At 43.3% G+C, this 26,894-nt stretch overlaps 2 protein-coding genes across 12 annotated transcripts in view; one reads left to right on the forward strand and one right to left on the reverse strand.

The window, feature by feature from the left end:
* HDHD2 (haloacid dehalogenase like hydrolase domain containing 2) overlaps positions 1–20,341 on the forward strand; it is a 35,808-nt gene extending 15,467 nt beyond the window's left edge. For all 7 annotated transcript variants that reach the window (XM_059139195.1, XM_059139197.1, XM_059139198.1 and 4 more), the window contains 4 exons: positions 3,056–3,140; positions 12,704–12,920; positions 15,051–15,114; positions 18,958–20,341. In XM_059139195.1, coding sequence (XP_058995178.1) covers positions 3,056–3,140; positions 12,704–12,920; positions 15,051–15,114; positions 18,958–19,061 — 470 coding nt within the window. In that variant the 3' untranslated portion in view covers positions 19,062–20,341. The remainder of the gene's footprint in view (positions 1–3,055; positions 3,141–12,703; positions 12,921–15,050; positions 15,115–18,957) is intronic.
* Positions 20,342–26,253: 5,912 nt separating this feature from the next.
* The window catches only part of KATNAL2 (katanin catalytic subunit A1 like 2), a 76,302-nt gene continuing 75,661 nt past the window's right edge, over positions 26,254–26,894 (reverse strand). For 3 of the 5 annotated variants that reach the window (XM_059139794.1, XM_059139796.1, XM_059139795.1), the window contains one exon: positions 26,254–26,695. In XM_059139794.1, coding sequence (XP_058995777.1) covers positions 26,556–26,695 — 140 coding nt within the window. In that variant the 3' untranslated portion in view covers positions 26,254–26,555. The remainder of the gene's footprint in view (positions 26,696–26,894) is intronic. The other 2 variants (XR_009345897.1, XR_009345898.1) reach the window with 2 other exon arrangements.

Consider the following 26,894-nt stretch of genomic DNA (forward strand, 5'->3'; position numbering starts at 1 on the left):
GATTAAAAGCTTTTGCACAGCAAAGGAAACAGTTTACAAAACCAAAAGACAACTGACAGAATGAGAGAAGATATTTGCAAATGACAGATAAAGGGCTAGTATCCAAAATCTATAAAGAACTTACCAAACCCAACGCCCAGAGAACAAAGAATCCAATCAAGAAATGGGCAGAAGACATGAGCAGACATTTCTGCAAAGAAGACATCCAGTTGGCCAACAGACACATGAAAAAATGCTCAGCATCACTAACCATCAGGAAAATACAAATCAAAACCACCTCATACCAGTCAGAATGGCTAAAATTAACAAGTCAGGAAATGACAGATGCTTACAAGGATGCAGAGAAAGAGGAACCCTCCTACACTGCTGGTGGGAATGCAAGTTGGTGCAGCCACTCTGGAAAACTGTGTGGAGATTCCTCAAAAAGATGAAAATAGAGCTACCCTATGACCCAGCAATTGCAGTACTAGGTATTGACCCCAAAGATACAAATGTAGTGATCTATAGGGGCACGTGCACCCTAATGTTTATAACAGCAATGTCCACAATAGCCAAACTATGCAAATAACCCACATGTCCATCAACGATGAATGGATAAAGACATGGTGTATATATATATATACAATGGAATACTCCTCAGCCATCAAAAAATGAAGTTTTGCCATTTGCAGCAATGTGGATGGAACTAGAAGGTATTAGGCTAAGCAAAATAAGTTGATCAGAGAAAGACAATTATCATATGATCTCACTGATATGTGGAATTTAAGAAAAAAAACAGGATCATAGAAAAAGAGAGGAAAAATAAAAGACAATGAGATGAGAGGGAGACAAACCACAAGAGACTCTTAATCATAGGAAATCAAACTGAGGGTTGCTGGAGGGGATAGAGGGATGAAGGGGTGGGATAACTGTGGGTGATGGATGTTAAGGAGCCTATGTGATGTCATGACACTGGGTATTATATTAGACCGATGAATCATAGACCTCTACCTCTGAAACAATAGTACATTATATATTAATAAAAAATTAACTGCAAAGAAATCTTAAACTGCATTTAGTAGTCTTAGTGTTGTTAGTAATGTAGTTAGTTATTATTTTAAATTATAGATACAAGATAAAACAAAGTAGTAATTACTAGTATTATTAGTATTGATACCCGTGATTTTATGTATAAGTGAAAAGAGATAAGAATATAAAAATCAAGAAATGGGCAGAAGACATGAACAGACATTTCTGCAAAGAAGACATCCAGATGGCGAACAGACACATGAAAAAGTGCTCCATATCACTCGGCATCAGGGAAATACAAATCAAAACCACAATGAGATATCACCTCACACCAGTCAGAATGGCTAAAATCAACAAGTCAGGAAATGACAGATGCTGGCGAGGATGCGGAGAAAGGGGAACCCTCCTACACTGTTGGTGGGAATGCAAGCTGGTGCAACCACTCTGGAAAACAGCATGGAGGTTCCTCAAAATGTTGGAAATAGAACTGCCCTATGACCCAGCAATTGCACTATTGGGTATTTACCCTAAAGATACAAATGTAGTGATCCAAAGGGACACATGCACCCGAATGTTTATAGCAGCAATGTCCACAATAGCCAAACTATGGAAAGAACCTAGATGTCCATCAACATATGAATGGATCAAGAAGATGTGGTATATATACACAATGGAGTACTATGCAGCCATCAAAAGAAATGAAATCTTGCCATTTGCAACAACATGGATGGAACTAGAGCGTATCATGCTTAGCGAAATAAGTCAAGCAGAGAAAGACAACTATCATATGATCTCCCTGATATGAGGAAGTGGTGATGCAACATGGAGGCTTAAGTGGGTAGAAGAAGAATAAATGAAACAAGATGGGATTGGGAGGGAGACAAACCATAAGTGACTCTTAATCTCACAAAACAAACTGAGGGTTGCCGGGGGGAGGGGGTTTGGGAGAAGGGGGTGGGATTATGGACATTGGGGAGGGTATGTGATTTGGTGAGTGCTGTGAAGTGTGTAAACCTGGTGATTCACAGACCTGTACCCCTGGGGATAAAAATATATGTTTATAAAAAATAAAAAATTTAAAAAAAAAAAAAAAGAATATAAAAATCAAATAAGCCGTGTATTACCAATTTTGAATTAAAAATACCATTATCAATTCCCTTTTTCTCTTAAAAAAAAAAAAATTCTCTAGATCTTGCACTGCAAAGGCCTAGAAGCAGTGACAGCCAGTGCTTGCTGGTGGTGTACTACCATTTCTGAACTACTCAGTATTTGTGGCTACTAGTAAGGAGGAAATTGGAAATCTGGGTATCTGCTCTTTCTATTTCTTCCCCTTCCATTTTGGTGGACTCTGTGATGATGCTTCAAGGCAGGCAGTGAGAGAGGCAAATAGGAATTGGTATATAGATAATCTGCAGAACCTTTAATCAGACCTTTAATAACCGCGATGGTGAATGCACTTGTTCAGTTGTCATATCTAAGGTTCTGTTACCAGATACCAAGGCCTTAAAATAATGATAGAATAATATTTGTGGAACTGAGAGTAGATGAGGCATTAAGTAAAAAACTGTAGAATCTACGGTGCACTCCTTATTTATCATGAGTGTGTTAACCTCAGCTCTGTCAATTAGAAAGTCTAATTTCCCTTGCTCTTGGACTTTTAGTCCCTTATCAATTGCTATTGATCTGATAGCTCATAGAGAACTCGTGGCTGTTCTTGTTGATTGTATTCAGTAAAGCTTTTAAAAGTTAGAAATTGTCCCTTGTTTGAGAGCATCAAGTTGTAAGTTTCCATTGGGATCTTCTGATTACTGAGCATTGTGACATAGTGGAAAAGGAATATGCAGAAATACTAGAAAATTAAAAATAATGAAAACAAACTAAAGTATTGCTTATACCTCCAAAGTACTTTGGGCAGAATAATCTCTTAAATTTCAGATTATGGCTATAGCAAAAATTTGTATTTCATTGACTAAAGCTATTTTATTATAAAATGTATCATTACTCTTAACTGCACTTTTCAATAATTACATATTTTTTCCATTCCCAGGAATACAAACAAGTGATCCCAATGCTGTGGTCATAGGATTGGCACCAGAACATTTTCATTATCAGATACTGAATCAAGCATTCCGGTAAGTCTCTAGCTATTTATTTTTCATCTGATCATATGCTCCTCTCTTCCCTTCCTGAGTCTCTGTCATGTAAGGTTATAGATGTATTTCACTTTCTGGCCACCCAAATTGTACATGAGGGTAGATGCCTTCAAGATCACTTCAAGATCAACATTAAATCATATTTATTACTATCTTGCTTAGTTTTTAAGAAATAATCAATATGTTAAAATGTGATGATCATTGGGGTTTTTCTGGTTTGTAGAATCAATACCCTGGGGCAGAAATTCATAATAATACTGCAGCTCTGAAGTTAGCAATTTTGTAATGGAATCCAAGTCATCTGCCTGGTGGGGAGCAAAGCCAGTCCCTGAGACATCAGGTTTGCAGCAAGGAAGGAGTTTATTTAAGAAGCAGCCAAAGGAAGAGACTGGAGGATAAGCTTCCAATCTGCTTCCTCAAAGGGGGAGAGAACAAGCGTTTTATGATCAGAGGGCTTGAGATTCCGTACATAGTGCTGAAAAGGGCAGGGAAACTTACATGACTCTTCATGAGAAAAGATGGACTGTGATCACTGAGCAAACATAGATGTAACATCCCATGTTCACTTCGGGGTTAAATGGGGTTAAATCTCCCCAGGATGAGGCAAAATTCAACCCCAGAAGGTTATCTTGGGACAAAGAGTAGAAGTGGTTATGGGCAGGCTCTGAGAACTGGTGTAAACTGAATGGGGTTTTGGCCTCCTTATCTCAGGGTAGGAATGCTGGGCGTGGCTTTTCCTAGTCTGGAACCCTGTCAGATGACCTAGAGTCCAGGCTTCTGGAGAGACAGCTAGTGGATATGTTAGTAGGATCTGAAAATATGTAATGACTGATGAGGGAGCAACAGGTCTCTGAAAAACAAGCTTTAAACCTTCTGCTCATTTTAACCTCATTCATCCTGTGGGAAAGAGTTTCAGTTTTATCTTTTATTATCATTCCTTTGATTCTCCATGGACTATGCTATTGTCTGAAGGTAGGTATATCATCCCGATTAATGCTCCAAAAACAATACACACAATTTCTTCCTCTAGTGATAGTCTAGGGTTTGGAGAGAAGTTGACACATTTGACCACACTTTCAAAGAAACTATTTGATAAGTGATAGGTGATCGTGGTAGTCGGAACTGGGATGGTGGCAGTAAGGATGAAGGAGCAGATTCAGGTCGTGTCAACATGACTTGATGGATGGTTGGGTTTAGGGGTGAGGAAGACCAGTGAATCAAGGCTGATGTCCAGATTTCTAACCTGAGCACATATGACAGAGACACCCCCTGTCGGGGTTCAGGAGGTGATAAGTTTAGGTTGGGGCTGTGTGTCCTTTGGGGTGTTTAACTGGAAATGTTCCAATGGCTGCCAATAGAAATGTGGGGAAATACAACATGGAAAATGTTCTGAATCTTCACTTGTGTGTCCATTTTGGTTACATGAACTTTGCACTGGCTGCTTCAAAAGGAAGACAGCATCCTGGTTCTTACACTTCAGATAAATTGGAGCAGAATCTACCCACAAATATGCTCTAGAGGGAGACTGATTTTTTTCCCCTTAGATTTTTCATTTTTCATCTTTTTTAGTTCTTGTCAAGCCATTAAACCGTGTAATTTGCCTTTCAGTTTATGACGAGTTCAGTAGTTCTAAATATTGCATCAGGATATACTGAACTTGTGTAAAAAATTTTTGTAATGGTTTGGTAAATTTTTGGTATTTAGTTACAAAGAATGCCATAAAAACATCATTTTCTTACTAGTATGAAGATTTGTAAGAATCATTCTGACATACTTTTTTTTTTTTAAGATTTTATTTTTATTTATTTGACAGAGAGAGATCACAAGTAGGCAGAGAGGCAGAGAGAGAGAGGAGGAGGAAGGCTCCCCGCTGAGCAGAGAGCCCGATGCGGGACTCAATCCCAGGACCCCAAGATCATGACCTGAGCCGAAAGTAGCGGCCCAACCCACTGAGCCACCCAGGTGCCCTCATTCTGACATACTTGATGTAAAAGTCATTTCTTGATGTAGATGTCTAGTAGTCAGAATGTTTGCAGGAAAGTTTAAAACTCACTGCAGGGTTCAGACATCTGGGCTCATTATTTGCTGCTGATCTTGGAAATCTTTGTGGCCAAAAATAGCACTTTGGGAGTAACTACCTTTTCTCTTTGTATGAATATTTATTTTAGATCCTTGGTTAATAGAAACCTTGGCTACTTAATGCACTTTTATTTGTGACTCTCTTACCTGTCACTGTGATAGTCAAGTCTTTGTTTAAAAGAAACACTCACTTTTCATAGTTGTTCGGTATCCGTTTGCTGTATGTATTTCCTGAAGATCCATTGCTGTGGTGCACTGCGTGAAGATACACTTTGGGGTGTCTGGTAGTAAGATTCTTCTTGCTTCACCTACTTCAGTTATCCTCCTTTAGCTTCTTGGGTTGGGGGGAGGAGGGTGGATTATCTAGCTGCTCCTTAAGTAAGGTTTACTGCTATGCCAAAATCAGTTTTCATGTAAAATGGAGAATCTGCTATGATTTCTTACTTTTGAACTTAACCCACTATCTTTATCCATTTCTTTAACCACAGAAATCAAGGAGAGGGTATTGATTGATTTTAGTTGGTAATTTGGGAAGGACATATTTAATAGGAAGTTGGGAGGTCTCTGTCTTAGATGAATACTAGACTCAGGGTAATAAAAATGTATGTTGACATAATACTGACTTTGTAATTGCTCGGATGCTGTCTAATTAGTACACTTCCCTAACCATATCGATTTTTTTAAACACTACATTTTAAAGCATTACAGTGCACTTATAGGTCAACTCTAATTTCACAAATGCACTTAACAGCTGGGTGGAGAATTAACAGAAGGATTTTAGGTCTTGCCCTTCTTTGCATATTGATGTCTCCACAGAGACTGTGCCTTCCAACCAATGACTACAGCTGTTTGGATTGTGTGTGGCAAATATAGACATCTCAAATAAACCACTGATTAGTTAAATTACTATTCAGGTTGATAATGAGAATAAACATTGGATTTTAAACATTGGATTTTAAACCCCGTTGCATCGCTGCCTTGAATAACAGCTTTGGGGCATATCACCCTGAGGCAGACACATCAACGTTCCACATTACACTGCCTCTTATTTACTGTGTTTTGAATGGGTAAACCCATTCATAAACCCATATGTAAACCCATACATAAATGTATGTAAGCCCCAAGCACATACATGCACACACATACATAGTACAGCCTGTCTACAAATGTGTCTTAAATGTCTGAATGAAAATGAAAAACCTGAATTTAAAGAATTGATTTTGGGGAAGGATAAGAACCAGCTATAGGGAATAGAAATGCTTGGGTTTGGGTTCTAGAAGACATTCAAATGCTAAGAGCCATGGATGGCTTTTCCCCTTTTATCTAACACTGAAAGATACAAAGTGTAATATAAGGAACACTCATATGCCTGTCAGTCAGTTTAAGAAATACAAACTGTCAGCACATTTGATAGCCCCTGCGTGTATGTTCCTGACTTTACCACCTAAGACCCAGAAGTAACCACAGTCATGAATTCTGTGTTGATTATTGTCATATATTTCTTTGCACTTACCACATACAGCAGGTATCCCTACACAACAAGTAGTAGTATTTTGTGCGTGTTTTACTTTATCAGTGTGCTTTATCCCCTGGTAATACTGTTGGATTCATCACCACGAATATCCCCAGCTCCAGTACATTCATTTGCACAGCTGTAGTACTTGCTTGTGGCAAGGTCTCTTTTCATCTGCTGACCTGAGTAAGAAACCTAAAGTTTAAGCATTTTAGTAATGGACCAATTATAATTAAGCCTGATGATCTCTATTAGGAGAAAGGCTGCTGGGTAAACAGATCACTTAATAACAGATCACTTAACTTAGTCACAAGACTAAAAAAAAAAAAAAATCAGTGTAAAAGTAATTTTCAAAAGTCTTCATTGTGGATAAGTTTAAATGCTCAAAAAAGAAGAGAAAAAATAACATTACTTGTAATCCTGCTACATAAAGAGTGCCCCAGTTAATATGCTAGCACATAGCTCATTTGTTTCCATGTCCATAAATACCAGATAAAAATGAGAATATATGTATACTCTGGGTTCACTGGCTAACTCCACTTTTGTGCATGTTTATCTGTGTTACTAGTCCTCCAAAACACATTCGATTGCCACAGCATATTCCACTTTAAAAAGTACAACACAGGGCGCCTGGGTGGCTCAGTGGGTTAAGCCGCTGCCTTCGGCTCAGGTCATGATCTCAGGGTCCTGGGATCGGGTCCCGCATCAGGCTCTCTGCTCGGCAGGGAGCCTGCTTCCCTCTCTCTCTCTCTCTCTCTCTCTGCCTGCCTCTCCATCTACTTGTGATTTCTCTCTGTCAAATAAATAAATAAAATCTTTAAAAAAAATAATAAAAAAATAAAAGAGTACAATACATATCCTATTGGCTGTTTCCAGGATTTTGAAGTTAGTTTTTGAAAAATGAAAGCACGTTTCTTTAAATAGTATTTATATTTATTCCCTAAGATTGTTTTCAGAAGTATCTATTGCTGGGTCAAAAGGATTTGGGAGGAAAACTACAGAGAATTGCTTAACCTAGGAAAAGTTGTAATTTTGGCGTTTTTTTTTTTTTTTTTTTCCCTAAGAGCAGCTACCTGTAGCTTCTAGAGGAACTTCTTAAAATATCGTTATAACAAGGTCAATGATACCAAAACTTTCACAATTAAATGCAGAGATGAAGTGTGCTTAGTAATAATGTTTTGAAACTTTGTTAGTGACTTCTATAATTGTTGCCAGGTACAGGAGTCCTCCCAAAGTCTTAGAGGTGTGCAGAAATTAGGGGGTTTGGGTTTGGGGGAGGAGATCCTTATCACCGTGGATGGTTTCTGTTCAGTGTTGAATTGCTTTCTTTTCCCTATCTCCTTAAGAAAAAATAAAATTATTTTGATTACTCCAGTATATTCAGTTCCTTAGAAAGGGAAGAAAAAATCAACAGTAATGGCCTCGGTTATTAGTGCATTTGGACAGGAACTCCTGAACTTCTTCCGGGTGTTCAGAGCCCCGGGCATGAGGAATTCCAGAACAATGTGGCAGCAGGCCTTAAAGTAAAAATCATTTCTCTGGGCTTTTTCTCTTTTGAAAGGGCTGACTATGATGCAGTTTTTTAAATTGAAGTCCAGACTATAAAAATAAAACACTTTGTAAGTAAGAAATTGTTTAAGACTTAAGAACTTGAGTTATATATGCAGGAGGACAGCTTAATATGCCAGTCTGAAAATCAGAATACAGAATTGAGTTGATTATCGGCCACTAAACGACTCTTACTTTTTAATCAATGGGGAGATTCTTTTATGGTCAAGGCAGCTCTTGCTACTCCAAATAAAAGCTTCCAGTGAGTAAGTCACATAAATATATTATTACTGATTTTTTTGATTTGATGTATAACATGCATGGCAGGGTATACAAATTGTCAGTATATGACTCAATGAAATTTTACACTTAGGTATACCTGTGTAACCCCCACTTTGATCAAGGACCAGAACATCTACAGCACCCTAGAAGGCTCCCTATCCCAGTCAACACTACGCCTTCCTTACAGTCACCACTATGATTGCTGTCAGTGTTGCCGGTTCTTGATCTTCATATGAATGAAATCATATAATTGTAGCGTATTTGTCTGTTTTTGAGATTAATCAAGTTGTTGCATGTAGTAATACAGTTCGTTGTTAGTGAGATTTTCCTTTGATATGTTTCATGATTTACTATCATTTTAATTCGGGCTTTTGGTAGTTTGTGTTTCTCAGGTTGACGGGTTTTAAATGTATTGAGTGTCAAGGCTTTGGTAGTCATCCAGTTTAATGTTTCTTAACCAGGGGCACTTTTGCTTCCCAGGGGATATTTGGTGATGTCTGGAGACATTTTTGGTTGTCACAGCTGGGGAAGAGGCTGCTGCTGTCATCCAGTGGGGAGAGACCAGGGGCGCTGCTAAACGTCCTTTGCATATAGGATAGGCACAACAATGCATTTTCTAGCCCAGAATATCAGCTGTGCTGAGATTGAAAAAGACCTGATCTGTTTCAGCCTCTTTGTTTGATAAGAAACCAAGGCCCACAAATATGAAGTGATTTGCTCTTAGCTATTTTAAGTAGCATGGTTCCCATACTTCTGTATTTATGAAGAATAATAATTGCCATTATTGTCAGACAGACATTGTCTGAAAAGGTTTGCATAGATCCTCTCTAGTCCTAGGAAGGTAAGCATTACTCCTCGTGTCATGTATCAGGACCGAGACAGATGGAGCTTCATCCATTAATTCAGTAAACATTTGGGGAGAAGTGCCAGCATTTTTTTTGTTTGTGTTTTGGAAGTCAGAGATAACAGCGATGAGTGAAACTGATGGGCATAGTGGAAATTATATTCTGGTGAGGAAGACAGACCAATCACAGTTGAGTAAGGATGGTGAACTCTGGGAAGTGATACAAAGGGAAAAGGGTGATGAGAGAAGAGATCAGAGGCGAGGAAGAAGTCCACTTTACATGCGAAGGCTGGAAATGCTTCCTCGTTGTGCTGATGTTGAAGCTGAGACCTGACGAATGAGCAGAAGACAGCCGTGTGAAAACCATGGGGAGCTGTGTCAGGAGGTGTAGGCTGGAGCGCAAGAGAGTGGCATGGTTTTTAAGAAGTTGGAAGAGACTGCTGTATCTGGCACATGACCATCGACTGAGAAGGTGACTTAAGACTGGAGATGTAGGTTGCGGTGAGGACTTCGGGTTTTAGACTATTTGCAGTGAGAAGTTGTTGAGGGCTTCTGAGTAGGGGAGGGATGTGATCCCATCTGTACTTTTAAAACTCCCATATTGCCTGTACAATGGCTTGGAAGAATGGAGCAAGAATAGAAAGCAGGAAGGTTGGTTGGGAGACCGTTGCAGAAGTTCAGGAGAGGAGGAAGGCAGTTTTGAGATATTTTAATTTTTGTTTTGGAATTGGAAATTACTGGATATGTTAATGAGTAGGGGTGAAGGGGGATGGGTGAAAGGGAGAGGTCAAGGATGGCTCCTAGGTGTCTGGTTTGAGGGCCTGGGTGAATATATTGGGATGGGAGAGATTGGGGCATGGTTTTGGGGGGAGCAGAAAGGAAGAGACTCCCTAGTTTGATGTTGGACATATAGGAAAGGTCTGACAATCATTTAAGCTGCCATGTGATTTCATTTCCATATGCTCCATCTTCCATGGAAATGATGAAAAGTTTATTGTTTTCCTAGAAAAGTTATTTAGAAAGACAGTATAGTGCATTTGGAAGAGGACTAGATTGGTTTTCAGATGTTCTCTGGGCTATAGTTCTCCTTGGTGGTGCAGTCGATCATGGCCAACATGTCTGGATGATCTCTTCATCCAACGACAGGGCATGTTGGACCTGATGTTCCTTGAGGTCCCTTTCAGCAGTGGTTTGTAGCTGTAAATGTGAGCTCTCCCCCTAGTTTTCCTCTCACTGCTCTGCCTAAGGTTTCTGTGTTGTGGCCCTGCTTGGCTAGGGCATGTTACAGGTTTTGTACTTGGCCTACATGGGATTTGCAGCCAGAGATATTTGAATCAGGCCTTCTTTGTGCCTTTCCCCTCCCTTTATTTCTTGAACCTCAGTGGTTTTATAGTGAGATACAGACAGAAAATTGTCAGACTTCCTGCTAATGCGTTCTTTGTTATAACAAAAGCAACTGACCCTTTGCGGCCCTGTCTAGGAAGTGTAAAAATACTCCCAGTATTGGGGTGTCTATTTTTGATATTTTTAAAAATGTTCTATAAAAGATCTTCTAATCTGTGTTCTAGAACACGTTTATCTTTCAGTCCATCCTGAATATGGCTTGGCTCTTCAAAGATTCGGTAAAGCCCATGTTGTGCACAGAAGGAAGGTAGAAGCAGGAACCACTTCCCTGAGAGATGCCTATCCTCTCCAGCCTCATGGAGAACCTGTTCCCATTTAGAGAAATGTGGAGGAACCCGCAGTTTCAGCCCTTCCAGGGAAGGCACTAAAGTACTGCCTGGGAATTAAAGTACACACATCAATCAAGCTGATAAGTCTTATCCCCAGTTAATATATAATAAAATATTAACAAAGCTAAATCAAATGAGTTTTTAGTTTAGCTATATAAGTGGAAAGCAATTTTGAGGTCTGTTGCATAAAGAATTCCAGTTCCGTGGTAGAGTAGCAAATAGATGGGATTGGGGGTAGGGTGACAAGAAATGGGGCTAGATAAATCAACCAGTATTATCTCACTGTTATCAGCAGTGGTTCTTTAAGGCCAACATATTGACTTTATCAGGTTTCCTAACAGTTAGGATTTCAGGATCTGCTTTAAGAAGTTAATTTGTATGAATGTTAGTGAATACATTTGAAGGATCTATCCTGTGCTGTGAGCAATTCGTAGTAACTAACAATAAGGCCCTGTAATAGTCCACTATTGGTTTTTACTTAATAAAATATTTAATCATGAATGTCTGAATTCTGCATCTCCCACAGGAAGGCGTTTCTGTGCCCACTGACAAGAATAATTTAGCAGTTTCATAGTTGAGCACTTAATTACTCATAATTGTGAAGGGTAAGATGTGATGAATTCCTCCTCGATGGACATACTAAATATTTTAACTAAGGAGATGACTTAAAGTAAATCAGGTCAGTGAGATCATTTATTACATTGGCTAAAAGCAGTTGAAGAAATCTATCCTGTCCCGGATTCCATTAGAGGAGAGTATGTGCGTGGCTGTTTTCTGCCCTGTGACTGCGGGCGGCGCTGTTGGGGCGGGTGGCAGGTGTTTGGGGATGGGGTTTAGCTCTCTGTGGAGTTTGGGTCTCAAACTCCGGTTGCCCTTCCCCTCGGTCTCAGGGCATTAGTCCTATGTCAGGACAGAGGAAGGGACTTAACAGTATGGGCCTTCCCTTAAGCCTCACTGGTGTGTTCTTCAGGGAAGATGGCCTGAAGCAGTCAAAGGTAGGATGAAAAGGTAAACATACAAGAGAAAGTGTTTGTAAAATGGTCTTCTGAATTTCTGACTGAAGAAGAAACTCACATCTTGGAGTAGAAAAAGAGGAATGCAGGTATTTCCGGCATTAGCGAGACCATCCGTGCGGCAACAGTTGTCTCGCGTTGGAAAAGGCTCCAGAGCCTCCTGCTTGCCATTAGGGAAGGCTGAAACAACCTGTCTCATTAAGTTAAGCTTCTTCCCTCGAGTGTCTTATTTAGCTTTACTTCTCTTCATTCTCTTTCCCTGGTGATTTGGGTAAAGTGTCTGAAACCACTAAAGGTAAAAGGTTGAAGCAATCCCAAATTTAATAATCTATCACCTTTCTTTCGCGTATCTGAGTGTAATTCCCAGCAGTTCTTCGCGAATTCATTAGAAGACAGCAAGTCATTAAAAGTTAATAAGAAACTATTTGTTTCCGTGAGTGTGAATAAAACCACTTTGTGAGCCTGACATGCTTTTCCAGTTATAAAAGCCTTGCTTTCTTAGCCACTTTCCATTTTCTTTGTCTCCCTAGCTTACTCCTGGATGGGGCCCCTCTGATAGCAATCCACAAAGCCAGGTATTACAAGAGGAAAGACGGCCTTGCCCTGGGGCCTGGACCATTCGTGACAGCTCTGGAGTATGCCACAGACACCAAAGCCACAGTCGTGGGAAAACCAGAGAAGACGTTCTTTTTGGAAGCATTGCGGGGAACTGGCTGTGAACCTGAGGAGGCCGTCATGATAGGAGATGTAAGTAGAGAAGCCCAGGAAATGGCCAGAGCTTACGTCTACAGGCTAGAGCCAGCTTCGCCACACTGCTTTGAAACACAAAAAGACTCTTGCTGTGGTATCAGGTGGTAGTAAGTGGGTGCCTATAAACAGACTTGCCAATAGCTGGTTAGCGACACTTGTAAAGAACTGAAATTCTGATTACTTCTAACATTGTTCATGGTGTGGTGTATACAATCAAAAGACCATTAAATACAAGTCAGTCAAATGCTTTATGTCTTTTTGAAGAAAACCTCTACACAGACTTAAGGTTTTTTGAATATTATGTATGTAGAGAGCAATGTGTACCTACAGAATTCTACCATTATTGATTTTTTTCCTAGTATATGCTTTATGGAAGAATTTCCCAGTCAGTGTGCCACAAATAGCTACAGATATCGATTGCCTCGGCCCTCTGAGTGGTAGGGCTGGACCTGGACGATTGGAAGCTCTGGCCAGTGACCTCTGGCTGGGCGCATCTTGCCAGTTTTCCCCAGTGTCCTGGGGACAGGTCTCCGTGTGCCGTGAGGGGGAAAGAGCTGGAAAGCACACCACCTTGTGTCAAGGAGAGGGGCAAGCATCATATTTCAATTTTAAGTCAATACATTAGGCTGAAAGACCGTGGAGGTTGTCTGCTCCATACTTCATCATCTGATAGACTGGGATGCTGGAGCCCAGAGAGGTAAAGCTCCACGCCTGAATTCCCGCAGCTGAGTGGCCCAGCCAGAAGCAGAATGCAAGGCTCCGTACTTCCTCCAGAACAAACTACGGATCCCTTGCCTGGCTCACTTGTGGTGGTACAGCCCAGTGCTCCTCATCTCCTGTCCATGTCCTTCCTTGCTCACCTGAACCCGAACACGATAATCACTGAACCTGAGGCCGCTTTGAGAAACCACCTCTTCGGTCACATCTTTTCCTCTTGGCAAATCTTTAACTGACTTTTCCAGGCAAATACATGTCTGAAGAAGTGGGGACGTCAGAATTCTTTGTCCTGGGCGTTACCAGTATGGGGACAGGGTGGGAGGCGGGAAGGACATGTGACGGCAGCGGGTCCGCTGCCCGCGGGGTCGCTTGTTACCCCAGAGACGGCAGGTTTTCCTTCCCTGCCCTCGACCACTGCTTCCCACCGCCCTTCTTCCTTCTCTCCCTCTCCCCATCTCTGCTACTTCACTAGGGCAAGTTTAGATGCTATGGAAGGTTTCAAGTTAGACCTTGGATGAGGATTTTGATATTCTAAAACTCATCCCCAAGGTCTGTTGTTGAATGGTATCGATTTTTGAGGAAAAGACTTTTCTTCAGACGTGGTCTGAATGAATCCTGTCTATAAAGTCCTATAAAGACGTAAGATGGCAGGGTTGATTTTCTTTTTTTCTTTTTTGGGGGGGTGGGGTGGGTGGTAAGGTACAGAGGGAAAGGGAGAAGGACAATCCTAAGCAAGTTCCACGCCCAGTGGAGCCTGGTGGAGGGCTGGATCTCACAGCCCTGAGATCACAACTGGGGCCGGAGTCCAGAGTTTGGATGTTTAACCAACCGAGCCATCCAGGGGGCCCCAAGGGTTGTTTTTCTTGATATTTCTTTGAGTCCTTGGATTTTTATTACCTGGTGTTTATCATCACAGTCAACCAAGTGTATTCATCTCTATCTTGGGTAAGAATTGGAAAGAGGAGCTACCTACTCTAACTGACCTGTTATCCCCAAGTGTGAAGTGAATCTCAGAGAATCTCAGTATTCTGATTTGGCTTGATTCCACCTTCGAGGGACAACGGTCTGGAGAGTAAGGGTGGTGTGTTACATGGGCAGCAGCAGAGCCGTCTTCCAAAGGTTGTCCATTCACGGTCTACAGTTGGATCATTCACCTTCAGAGCTGCTAGATGAATAGGAGGCTTTTTCCCATGATCTGTTTTAAGAGGAGACGGATGTGCATGTGGAAAACACGAACTGTAGATGTGCTGTCTGTGCTTGGTCACTAGACTTACTACTCTGTTGTACACCTTACATTTCTTCAACACTTCCCTCTCCAAATGGCATGCTTCGTCAGTGGGTCCCATGTGGATTTACCCCCTTTTCTCTTGTATTTTTTTTGAACTAAATGCTTTCTTTGTCCTTTTCTAGGATTGCAGGGATGATGTCGGTGGGGCTCAGAATGTCGGCATGCTGGGTATCTTAGTAAAAACTGGTATGTATCTTCTGCATAAGCCTCCTCTCAAATAGGATGGTAAAACACACAGTTGCTTAAAGAACAGTCTTTGCAGAAATGACAAAGCCCACTGGGCACTTTAATTCTCTTTCTGCCTCAAAGCAAAATTAAAAGGAGCTCAGGATCTCAGGGAAAGACATTGTGGGAGGGCCCATGCTGCATAAAAATTGAAAGATCAGAGAGAATTCAGAGGTTATTTTAAGACTTAACCAGAGATAACTGTGCTGGTTGACCATTACTATTTATATTATATGATTTTCTTGATACACAAATCAGCACATTGGAATGGATCAAAGTTGACTGATTTGGGGATGTTCTATAAAAGTATCTTTTTTTTTTTTTTTTTTTTTTTTGATGCCAGCAAAAGATGATAAAGTTGGTCTCCTTAGGAACTTGTGGGCTAAGTGATCTGATACTTTCTGTTAACACTTGTATTTTTTTTTTTTTTTTAATCACACAAAGAACTTTTACTTACTGTTTTAGGAATTATTTCCTATACCCAAAGTAGGTATACTCTTTGTGGCCCTTCAGAATAAACTTAAGATAGGAACTTCCTGGGGAGGACTCAACTAATATGGTATTATGACGACAGAGGACCCAGTAGTGTGCTGGGTCCTGGCCTCAGTCCACAGTGAGTGGACTTCATAGAGTGCCCAGGTTCATAGAATGCTAGCGGAACCATTTAAGAGGCTGTTCTTAAGAAGGAAGATTTAAACAAAGTCTCAGAAGAGCCACAGCATGGACATTTTTTAGAAAAAGTACATTTACTCCCAACTGACATATATTCAAGAAAATGTGGTTGCATAAAAGCTATTTTAAATTTAAAAGTAGAAACTGGAAAGCATAGCTACAGCTAGCATTGAAGAAGCAACATTTGGCAGGGCCCTGTGTGAATGGAGTACAGGCTGTGCCAGGATTCTGGAGGGAGTCCTGCGAGCCTTGCAGATAGGGACTCATCTTTCCAGAGCGAACAGGGTGTTTGTTTATACTTCTCAAAATGCTCAGCAGCCTCCTGCGAACATGACTGCCCTTTGATGTAAGCAAAAAAGAGGAAGTACCAAGAAAGAAAAAGTCCAGAAAAGTCATCGCACTCATGGTCCCTCCCTGTATGCTAATTTTCAAGTTCCTGCCATTCACTGTTTTATTTCCTGGTCACTGAGGAAATCTCCAGATAACTATTTCTCCTCTTGTCTGTTACCCCTATGAACATTTTCTCTCCTCAATTCACATCATTAAGGATTTATACTAAGTATGAAAACCCCCTATGCCAGTGTCTTGTGGGCCCTGCTTCCTCTGTCTTGGCTGGCTTCTGTTGGTTGTCCCTTCTTTCCTGACTGGCAGTTGGTTGTGGTCAGCCTGTCACGGAGCCATCTAGTTGGTCTTAGAGAAGCCAGCAGCATAACACAACCGAATTGAAAACGTATAGCCAGTAAACAGCAAGTCCAGTGCAGGGAAACAGGCCCATTTGTACTGTTTCTGTCTGGTCAGAAACAAGTCCAAGTAAGCCCACTGTTCTAAAAGCACACAAAATGGCTGGCTCTGTTGGTGAATTTGAAATCCATGCATTTGCACAAGTACTAGGCTCCCCAATGTTGAAAATGATCACAAAGGTGTTAATCTATCACATAATAAGTGCTTCTTGTGGATGGTCTTGAGCAATTCTGTTTCTCAGTGAGTGGCACCTGGTGGAAGCTCAGTGTGCATTTGCCCAACGATGTTATTAAAGATTTGTGACTAGTCCTGCCCAGAATGTATTTGCTTAGCATGTAAAATAGTCACTTAGAAAAGGTGGGGTCATTCTTGATCTAATATTCTCAAAATGGCTTCCTGTACTCCTCCAGGAATTCATCATCCCAGAGAGCATAGACTGCCACAGTGAGTGAGGCAGGCGTGCATGCTGGTGTCCTGCTTCATTCACGCAGCCCACATCAGTGAGCCCCTGCTGTGTGCCAGCCGCCATTTGAGGTGCTGGAGCTATCACCCACGTCTGTAAGCCACTGTGTCGGTGTGGACTTTGTAGAAGCCCCCACTTGCACGGCCAGATGGCAAGAGCATTCTGCAAGCCCTTAACTCTGTGGCTCAGAAACTTGACTTTCACATATGTGCCCTTAGGCCACTGGATCCCCCAAGTAGGTGGTATGGTAGAGGAGTAGTCAGTGACTTCTGTTTGAGACCAAGTAGAGATGTGGCAAGAGTTTGTACTTAATGGAATTTAAGGGTGAGGAAGAACTAGCAGCAGAGGTTTCTGTGTGGCCCCTACCATGGACAGGTGCCTGGATGAGGTGAATGAGGCTGGTGTTTGTTCGCTTTGTGCATTTGATGCTGGCTCGGGTCCTATAGGGACTTCACAGTCAGTAAGACAAAGCAGAAAATATTTTCGCCACAGCGCAGAGGTGTGGAGCAGGATTTTCAGGCTTTCTGTTTGTTGAGCAAAGCCTCATAAAGAGGTAGTGAATGGAGAATGGTGGGAACTGTAGGAAATGGTGGGCCTGTTGTTAGGGGAGCTGGATTCAGGCAGAGAGTGCTGGAGAATGCAGAGGGTTAAAGGGGAGAGATCAAAGGAAAAGGGATGAGAGAGCAAAGAGAAGGGGAAAGGGCAGAGGTAGCCCCCGTGGCTCCAGGGCACTTGGCCTTGTTCCCCAGGGAAGTAGTGTCGCAGTGTCCCGCTTCCTCCTCCCTCCCTCCGCCCACATTCCCTCCCTCCTTCTCCCTCACTTCCTTCTTTGCATTCCCGGAGTGCTCACCTCTGTTAGTCACTGTGTTCGGTGCTGGGAATGAACACATTGGGGAAGATAACAGAGATGGTCCCTACTCTGAGAGAACTCACAGTCTTGGGTGAGAGACCTTAAGCAAATAAATACATGAATTGCCACGCATTATAAATGTAGAGGCAAAGAGCAGGGTGCTAGGGGGAAGGCAGGGAGGAGAAGTAACCGGAATGGGAATATGAAATTCGACCCGAAGCATGCGGGAGGTGATGAGTGGGGTGAGAAGACTGTTGCCAGCAAAGGGGACAGCAGGTGTGAAGGTCCTCAAAGAGCCAGGTACCGTCTAGGACTGCAGTCTTGTGAAGGTAGCACGTGCTGAGGTTGGAGGGGTGCTGGACCACATGACAAAGGGCAGTGGTAGGGATTTGGGTTCTTTCTGAAGGGCCTTGGGACCCATTAAGGGTGTTTAAATAGGGACCATGCATCATCCGACTTAAACATTTGTAAAGCTGCCCGTGACTACTGTGTGGAAGGGTTCCTCTCTGTGCTGGGGTCTTCGGTTATGTGTCCCACATTCCAGAGCCCAGGGAGACTGCGGCAGTGCACTTGCTGGGCACGCCGTCCTAATGAGCCAGGCCTGTGTGCCTTCGTCTCTTTCTGTCCCCACCCCTGGGTGCTCTCAGGGTCCCTGGGTGGCAGCACATGCTGTCTCTAGTCTCTCTTGGGAGCTGATAAGTCTTCCTCCCTGTCCTGTCCTGGCTTCCACTGAAAAGCATTGCTTCAGTCTCCATTCCTATCTTTAGGGCTGATGGGGAGGAAAATGATTTCCCCAGCTGTGGAGATCTGAAGGAAACCTTAACGGCCAGGTGTCGTGGCCCCTGCGACTGTCCATTATGAAGGACCGGAGTCCTGGGGGAAGATGCTGGACGTGATACTGCTTTGAACTGCCTCATCGCAGCCAAAAGCTCCACTAAGAGATGTTTTGGGAGATGAGGAGCCCCTAGTTCTCCAGTACTCGCCAGGGTGTTTCGGAGGTGGCCCCGGTGCTCACGGGACGTGATGAATGTGGCTTTCTAGCAGTAGCCTTTGTTCACTGGCTCTCCTTTCATTTCAGGGAAATACCGAGCAGCAGATGAAGAAAAAATTAATCCGCCTCCTTACTTAACTTGCGAGAGCTTCCCTCATGCCGTGGACCACATTCTGCAGCATCTCCTGTGATCCTTTACATCACTCAGAAGCAGCCGGAGACGCAGCTGTTCGTTGTCCTGAACGAATCCCTCCCCGTGTCCGTGCCAGCCCAGACCGGCGCGGAGCAGTGCTCCTCTGTTGTGCAGTAATTAGGAAGAAAGGCATCGAATCACAGGCAGCCACTATGCCTTGTATATCCCTTTTGTTTTATTTTGTAAAAGAAGATGAGACCCAGAGAAAGGGAAAGCCGAGATTTTATGCCATTCCTCTTAAAATATTCATCAGGCCGGCAGGGCTGGGAGGGAGAGCCTCCTGTGGGCATCACGTTCTCTGCTGCCTCCTCGCTGGTCTGCCCGGAGGGGGGAGTGTTCCGAGTGTGAAGGAGATTGAATGGCATTTTTTTTAAATTATAAAATAATGTGTTGGAAAGTGCATTTCGGCTGTAGTTTTAATATTGAGTTCAACTGTGAAATCCGTCAGAAGTGCCAAGTGGAGTACAAGTCAGAAGCGGCAAAATAAATTGTCCTTTAGCCCAAGTGATCAAGTGAATTTGCCTTAACGGATGTTGAAAACTAGATTATCTACCGTATTATTCCCAGCACGGGTGACTTCTTTTTCTCTTCATTAGCCAGAGATGACTAATTTAAATTTAGAACCTGATTTTAATTTAAAATAATATTTCCATTAATAACCTATTCATTGCAGATGCCTATTATACTGTGTAACAGTTGTTTTGGAAATTTTATGTAAAATTAAAACTATCAGTATTTTACAGATGTTTTAATTAGACATTGTTATTAACAGGAACAGTGCAGAAACTAAAATCAAGCCTTTAATGTCTTATAGACCATGCATTTTTGAAGTTAGTGTCCACCGGGGTCCTATTAACTGTACATTTGCAAGATTTCATTATTTTTGCCTCTGACACTATGGGGAAAATCTTTCAGAAGCTATTGGGACAGATTCAAGCTTTTATGTACTTGGTTACTACAGCTGTAAAATGAAATCTCGTCTTGTAGCCTGGATTATTCTTCTCATGTTAAACCCACCAAAATGAAGGGGCCTAAGTAGGTAATGATTTTCCTCGTGCATTTGCATACTTTGATCATCCTGGGCCTTTGCAATTGTTTTACAGGGCTCTTGGGCATTGAATTATTAGCATGTAATTGTATATCATTGTAGTGTTCACCTTATTGAAGCACGCGCTGATGTTAATGAGCTTCGGGCTTTGATGCTTGTTTAGAGATCAGCTTGGTCTTAGATGGCAGGGAGCAGAGCTAAATAAATGGCAGCCCTCTCTCCTTCTGGTGGTTTGGTGTTTGCTCGGTTCTTGTTTTTGCAGATGCCCTGACTTAGTACTTAACACAGCCTTGAGTGCAAAGGACAGCATGATAGGAAGGCCACCACCGATCAGAGCCACGAGTGGAATGGCCAGGAGCATGGGTTTGGGGGCCTCGCCAGCAGTTAACTAGCTCTGTAGTTATCTGTGTAAAATGGAGACCGTGACGGCACCCACCACGCAGGCTTGTCATGAGGGTTAAATGTGTGACCAGCGTAGTAAGTGCGGAGAGTAGAATTGGCCAAATGCTGAGGACCACATTCTGCAGCATCTTCGAAGCACATTGTGTCTTCGGCGCCGATGAGGAGGCAGACATAGTGCCACTGTCCACACTAAATAATCTGATAAATCTTGATAGAACTCATCTCCACAGTCAGTTCAATGGGGGAGGTCTTCCCGATTAAGGAAAGGAGATGCTACTCCATTGCACGCAGAGGCATGGTCAGCCGGGCGTGCGGTTGGAGCGTGCTGCCTGACGCTGACGGCTACGCTCCATGCGCCTGGGACCGGGTACCTGGCCGCCTGGCTCAGGGATGCCTTGGCTCAAGCACCACTGAGTAGCGTTTGCTGGTTGCTACGCGCTAAGTGCCACGCTAGGAAATAATAGAGCGTGTAAGGAAAGGATTTTGTCCTGAGGACCCTCACGAGTGGAGGAGCTAGGGAGAGTGGACAAGCTGCTCTCCACACTCCAGGGCCTGCCCTGTGATGTCCGCCTGACTGCAGGTGGAGGGAGCGCTTGTTACATGATGCCTTGGTCCCCACATGTCCCTTCTCCCCCAAGACAGGACTGTGGCCTCGGTCCCCATGTGCCCCTTCTCCCCGAACACGGGACTGTGGCCTCGGTCCTTACGTGTCCCTTCTCCCCCAACACAGGACTGTGGCTCATTCTTTTTTATATCTCCTGCAACAAAGATAGTTGGTTACTCAGATGGTTCTCGAACCAATACAAACTAGCTGTAAATACTACAGGAATTTACTGTCAGAAGGTAGAACTGGGAGTAGGGAGGAGAAGACTGGTTACCCATAGGGGAGGCCCCATTAGACACTCAGAAATAACAGATCTGATGCTTTAGAGACAGGTTAGAGCTAAAGCAAAGAAGTAGACGTCACTGATGTGTCAGGAGTCAGACAGGGGCAGGAAGAGGTTAAGACCACGTAAGCATAAGGTCCCGGGCCAAGAGAAGTGGCTTCTTTCCTGCATATTAGTTCGGCCGTATTGGGCCATTAAAATCTTTGTTTCTTGTTTTATTTCTTTAACAAGCATTATATAGGTCTTGTTAATTGACCTGTCCACAGTGAGGTTCATGAGGATAAATAAAAATCTGGTTTTAGATCCAGGTTACTGTAAACATTCCCAGCATAGCTGGTTGGTCTGCCATGGGCCTCATGGAGGAGATTTAATAAGTGAAGTCCCCAAAAAACTTCGTTTTTCCAGCGATCCCATTAAAGGGCTTTCTTTCAATGGTATGACCTTGAGGGCAGTGTTTGTATCAGTTTTACTATAATCCTCTCCTAGGCCCAGAAAAGGAAACAAGTGCCATTTTGGGACTAGAAAGGGCAGTAAGGAACACTCAGTGTCAGGAGATTACTGAGCATCTGTCAGAAGCCAGGTGTGTGCTGGGTGTGGAAGAAGGCGGAACCAGTGGTAGAGACCGATGGCTGCCCCACTGCTTCAGTCTTCTCCCTCCAAAACTGGCTTGTTTTGCTATAGCTATTCCACCTATCATTCTGCATCTGTTGGAGCTGATCGGGGCCATTGAGCACTTGTAGCCATGGATGTCAGAAACTCCTTGGAAGGGTAGCGTCATCACCTCACTCTCAACCCCACGTTTAAAAAGTACTGTACCACGTTGGACCGGGAAGTCAAAAACACACCTGTATGTGTTGTGTTCATCTGGTTTGAGATCAGTGGTGGTTCACGTAGGATGAAACTGAAATCCTTGGGCGTCTACAGTAAGGAATTTTTTAAAGTGTACTAGTCTCTTTCACCGAAACACTTTGCCAGAACAGCAGAATCCCTTTCTCACATCAGTGGTTGCTCACATAAAGCCACTTTTGTGTTACCAGGTTCCTTTGATGTAGTCCCAAAAACTTTCCTTTGGCATAAATGCATAGGACCTTGGCTGACTTGGTCATGCCAGCCGTCAGGGCTGACTACCCCACAGCATGCTGCTCTCTTGAAGGGACAACCAGAACAAGACACCAGAACACCAGAAATCATTTATCATTTAAGTTATGTATCTGTTAAAATCCAGCAATTTTGAGTATCTTACTGTTTTCAGTGCCTACCTTCACATCCTACCCGTCTCAACTCCTGTTTGTTTCACCAGCTAGTGTGCCCGAGAAAACCAAATTATGAAACACCAACTATGGGTAAAGTAAAAGGTGTGTCGTGTAAGTGCTCTCAGAGAAGAGGTCGAGTGCAGTGAACTAAGTGCTTCGGAACAGTCATCACAGCTTCTTGCGTGGGAAGCAGACTCAGCGCTCCATTGTAAAGAATGTTGGCTGCATTCACTGGCAGTGATAGAAGTACCACAGCCCTGCGGCTAACGTTTTGGGCACAAGACGATAAAACGTACCCACAACTGTGTAACACAATAGCTGTATGGCTCCATGAAGGACGAGAAACGAGGGAGGGCCTTATTTTGGATAAGTAGAGTCCAGTCCAGTGGGTACGTAGAAGTCCACCAGGCTTTTGATGATGACCTGAATGAAATGTAGGGACAGGCCACGAATCCTAACGTAGATACTTAGACTTAGTGGCCAATATTGGGTATCAGGAGATCTCAAATGCAGACATCAGTTACTACAGATTTTCCTAGGAAGACTGGAAGATCGGCGCTGTTGGGTCCCAGTGTCTAAGCTGTGGGAGCTGCACCACTGCTGTGTCGTTCAGGTAATCTCACCCTCCATCGTAGCCCCTCCTCTTCCTCGTCTTACACCCAGCTTACTTACCCGGGTGTTCTGTGTTCCTACAGGCATTGTGACTTCTGCTTTAGGACAAAGTGTACCGCATGTTGGATGAAGTTACATTTCTCTCTGAAAATAGGCCAGGTTCCTATAGCCCTGTAAACTTAGATGTACTTCTGATCTACTTTTTAAATAATAAGAGGCTCTAAACATAAACTAATCATATGTCTTGGTTGGTCTCTCTTTCTCAGAGCCCACTAAAATCAAAGTAAAGGGATAAAGAAGTTATGAACTCACAAGGAGAGCCCACAAGAGGACAGATGGGCACAAGTGAATGAGAGGGTACAATAATTTGAAGGATGGAACGTGGATAGGTTGTTGATAACAAAACTCCATGCAAAGAAAGACAACCAAAACTCATCCTGTAGAAACTCAAAGATTGAAGTCTTGGAGACTAGGTAGAGAGAAGGTGAGGTGTGAGATAGGATTGAGATTCAAAGCTGGTAAACAAAATGGTTGGAGTCCCAGGAAACATGAAGTGAAGGCCTTGGGGACAGTGGGTGTGGTAGTGAGCCAGGATGAGCTACAGGGCTGCAGATGGGGGCTAGGTACATGTCTGCTTATTCTGTGAGGGCTCTTGGTTCCTTTCTCCTTAAAACACCAAGACCAGAGGATATGGGAATGCAATTGACAGTCTATCTGATATTGGCAAGGCACTTATTAATTCCTGGGAAGACAAAACCAACATATAAAGGAATTGTAATTTTGATTCACTAGGGGCTCTGCATGAACAGTACACGTTCCCATAGAAATACCGATTATTGGGGTGCCTGGGTGGCTCAGTGGGTTAGGCCTCTGCCTTCGGCTCAGGTCTTGGTCTCAGGGTCCTGGGATCGAGCCCCGCATCAGGCTCTCTGCTCAGTGGGGAGCCTGCTTCCCTCTCTCTCTGCCTGCCTATCTGCCTACTTGTGATCTCTCTGTCAGATAAATAAATTAAATCTTTTAAAAAAAATACCGATTATCGAGTAAACCTAAAATAACTATTTGGCGATGATGGGAACACAGAAGAGGGATGAAAGAGCTGAATTTCATTTCATCCAAAGCAGGAAGTCATTAGATAGTGTATAAAATGTACAAAGGAGTCCATGAAATACAGCATGACTCACAAACATACTTGAATTATTATTTAGAGACATATTTTCCAAGGGACAGAGGAGGATTGAATATGCAATTGAAGTAGACGGAAGTATTACAAAGATGAACTTGGAGATTCTCAGGAGGAATGCAGAAAGGATGTGGGGGTGTGTCAGGTACATAGTCAGCTGTGTGTGGGGTTGTGTGTATTTGCCGTGAGGGATGGCAAAACCACGCTTACGCTGATTGGAGTAAGTAAAGAGCAGTAAGCTAAAAGGGGCCAAACATTGTCACAAAGCTTTTATCCATAGGGGCTGTCTCCTTTGCCCCTTTACCTGTTCACTTTCAAGTACACACACACAAACATACCTACTTCTAATCACAACAAGGTAGCAACAACAGTTGAGGTTCCATCCGATTGAGATTGTATGAAATCAGAAAGGACGGTAGTGGCCCCAAGTGGATGGACTAATGGCAGCAAGAAACACCCCCGAACAACCTGACAAAATGACCCTGAGATGCGTGGGTGGCTCAGGTGGCTAAGCATCTGCCTTCAGCTCAGATCACGATCCCAGGGTTCTGAGATCGAGTCCTGCATCGGGCTCTCTGCTCAGCAGGGAGCCTGCTTCCTCCTCTCTCTCTCTCTCTCTCTGCCTGCCTCTCTGCCTCCTTGTGATCTCTGTCTGTCAAATAAATAAATAAAATCTTTTTAAAAAGGCGGGGGGAAGAAAAGGAAAAAGGGAAAGAAAAAAGGAAGGGAAGAAAAGAAGGAGAAGGAAGAAAACAAAGGGAGGGAGGAAGGAAGGAAAAAATGACCCCAAACATGGGAAGCAGATGTCTGAGACCATTTAGAGACGTCTACATCTAGGGTAGGGCTAGTGCTGGGTATTATAAGACTTTCATGGTCGTGAAGAAGCTTAAGTTGAGCATATAGTAAGATGAAATGTCTTTTTTGTTTTTAATTCGTTATATGTGTATTTTCAGTTTGATTGCATTACCCATGAAATGGCATTTTAAAAGGCATTTAAGAATATTATCAAAATAATCAGTACCCCCCAAATGCTTTGTTTTTGTTTAAAATTAGGATAAAATCCTTTGGAATGTTTAGCGATCCAAAATACCCCTTTTCCTGCAAGTTTTCCTTCAGGGGAGGAGGGTGCCTTGCAGCGGGATGGAGAAAATGTGCGAGGAAGGGAAGAAGGAGGGGACAGCCACAGGTAAGGTCCAGCGGGGGAGAGGGGTGGTGGCATCACTTAGCGGCATTTTGCAAGGGTTTAAAGTAGGTGGCCCAGATCACGAGTTTCTGAGGGAACTGCTTCGGTTAACAACCCCATAAGGAGATGCAGGGGAGCCTAAGGGAAGGGAAGCCCCAGGATGACTGCGCTGGGGCTCCCCTTCCCTAAGCTTTGGATCCACCGAGGAGCTGTGGCCATCAGGAGAGGGCAGAGCACACGTGCCCTGAAGAGTGGGAGATGTTAGGGACGCTGGGACTGGGAGCTGGGGGCTGGAGGCTCCTGAAGCTCCTCCCCCCGAGGTAGAGCAGCGACTTCCGTTGGGGGGGCTAGTCTGCTGAGGCTTTGCTGCTGAGAAAACTGGCTGGGGTCAGAGTTAGGGAGAGCTGATGACACTCAGGACGTCGTCAGAAAAAAACACCATGTGTCCTTCCCGCACCCCTTCTTAACCCCCCGCAAGCCCGTCAACTGGCCGGATGGTCTGTCACGCTTTGCTTCCAACGGGCCTCCCACCACCTCCCAACTTGGAGGCACTGTGCATTCCAGCACAGCTTCCAACACTACATCTTTTTCTTCAGAATGAAAACACCAACTCACAAACACAGAACACCGTAAGAAATAGTTCATCAAAGTGTAGGGAGTCTCAGTGGGAGGGGGAGAAGTCTGCATCGCGCGACTAATAGCCTGTACACCTGTAACTGACATCTTCCATGTTCTGCTGGCATCAGGCAGGAAAGGTTAACAAAAGTATCTCTCATTTCCAAAACAGTCCAGTTGTTCAAACGAACTCAGTCTTCAAGTATAATTTTCTCTTTTCTCTCCCAACCATCATGTTCGTCTCCTGCTTACACTAATAAATGGGAAGGCCTCCATGGTGGTCTCTGTGGCCCGGTCAGGGTCGGTGTGATTTCATACAGACTCGAACTGACTTTGCCAGGCGGAGTATCTCTGAGTCAGATTCTTTGCTGAAGGCTTGGTGTGAGCTAGCACATCTAAGAAGTCAGCAGTGGTCACTGTATCCAGCTGGATTCCAGGTAAATTGCTGCTCTCTGGATCAAAACACAACAGTACAGTAACTGACCTTACCTCCATCAGCGCTCTTAAAATGCTAATAGACCTTTTTTCAAGACAATGCATAATGCAGCATTTTTTTTTTTAAGATTTTATTTACTTATTTGACAGAGAGAAATCACAAGTAGTTGGAGAGGCAGGCAGAGAGAGAGAGGAGGAAGCAGGCTCCCTGCTGAG

This window comes from Mustela lutreola, chromosome 11, assembly GCF_030435805.1.
Source record: "Mustela lutreola isolate mMusLut2 chromosome 11, mMusLut2.pri, whole genome shotgun sequence".
NCBI lineage: Eukaryota > Metazoa > Chordata > Mammalia > Carnivora > Mustelidae > Mustela > Mustela lutreola.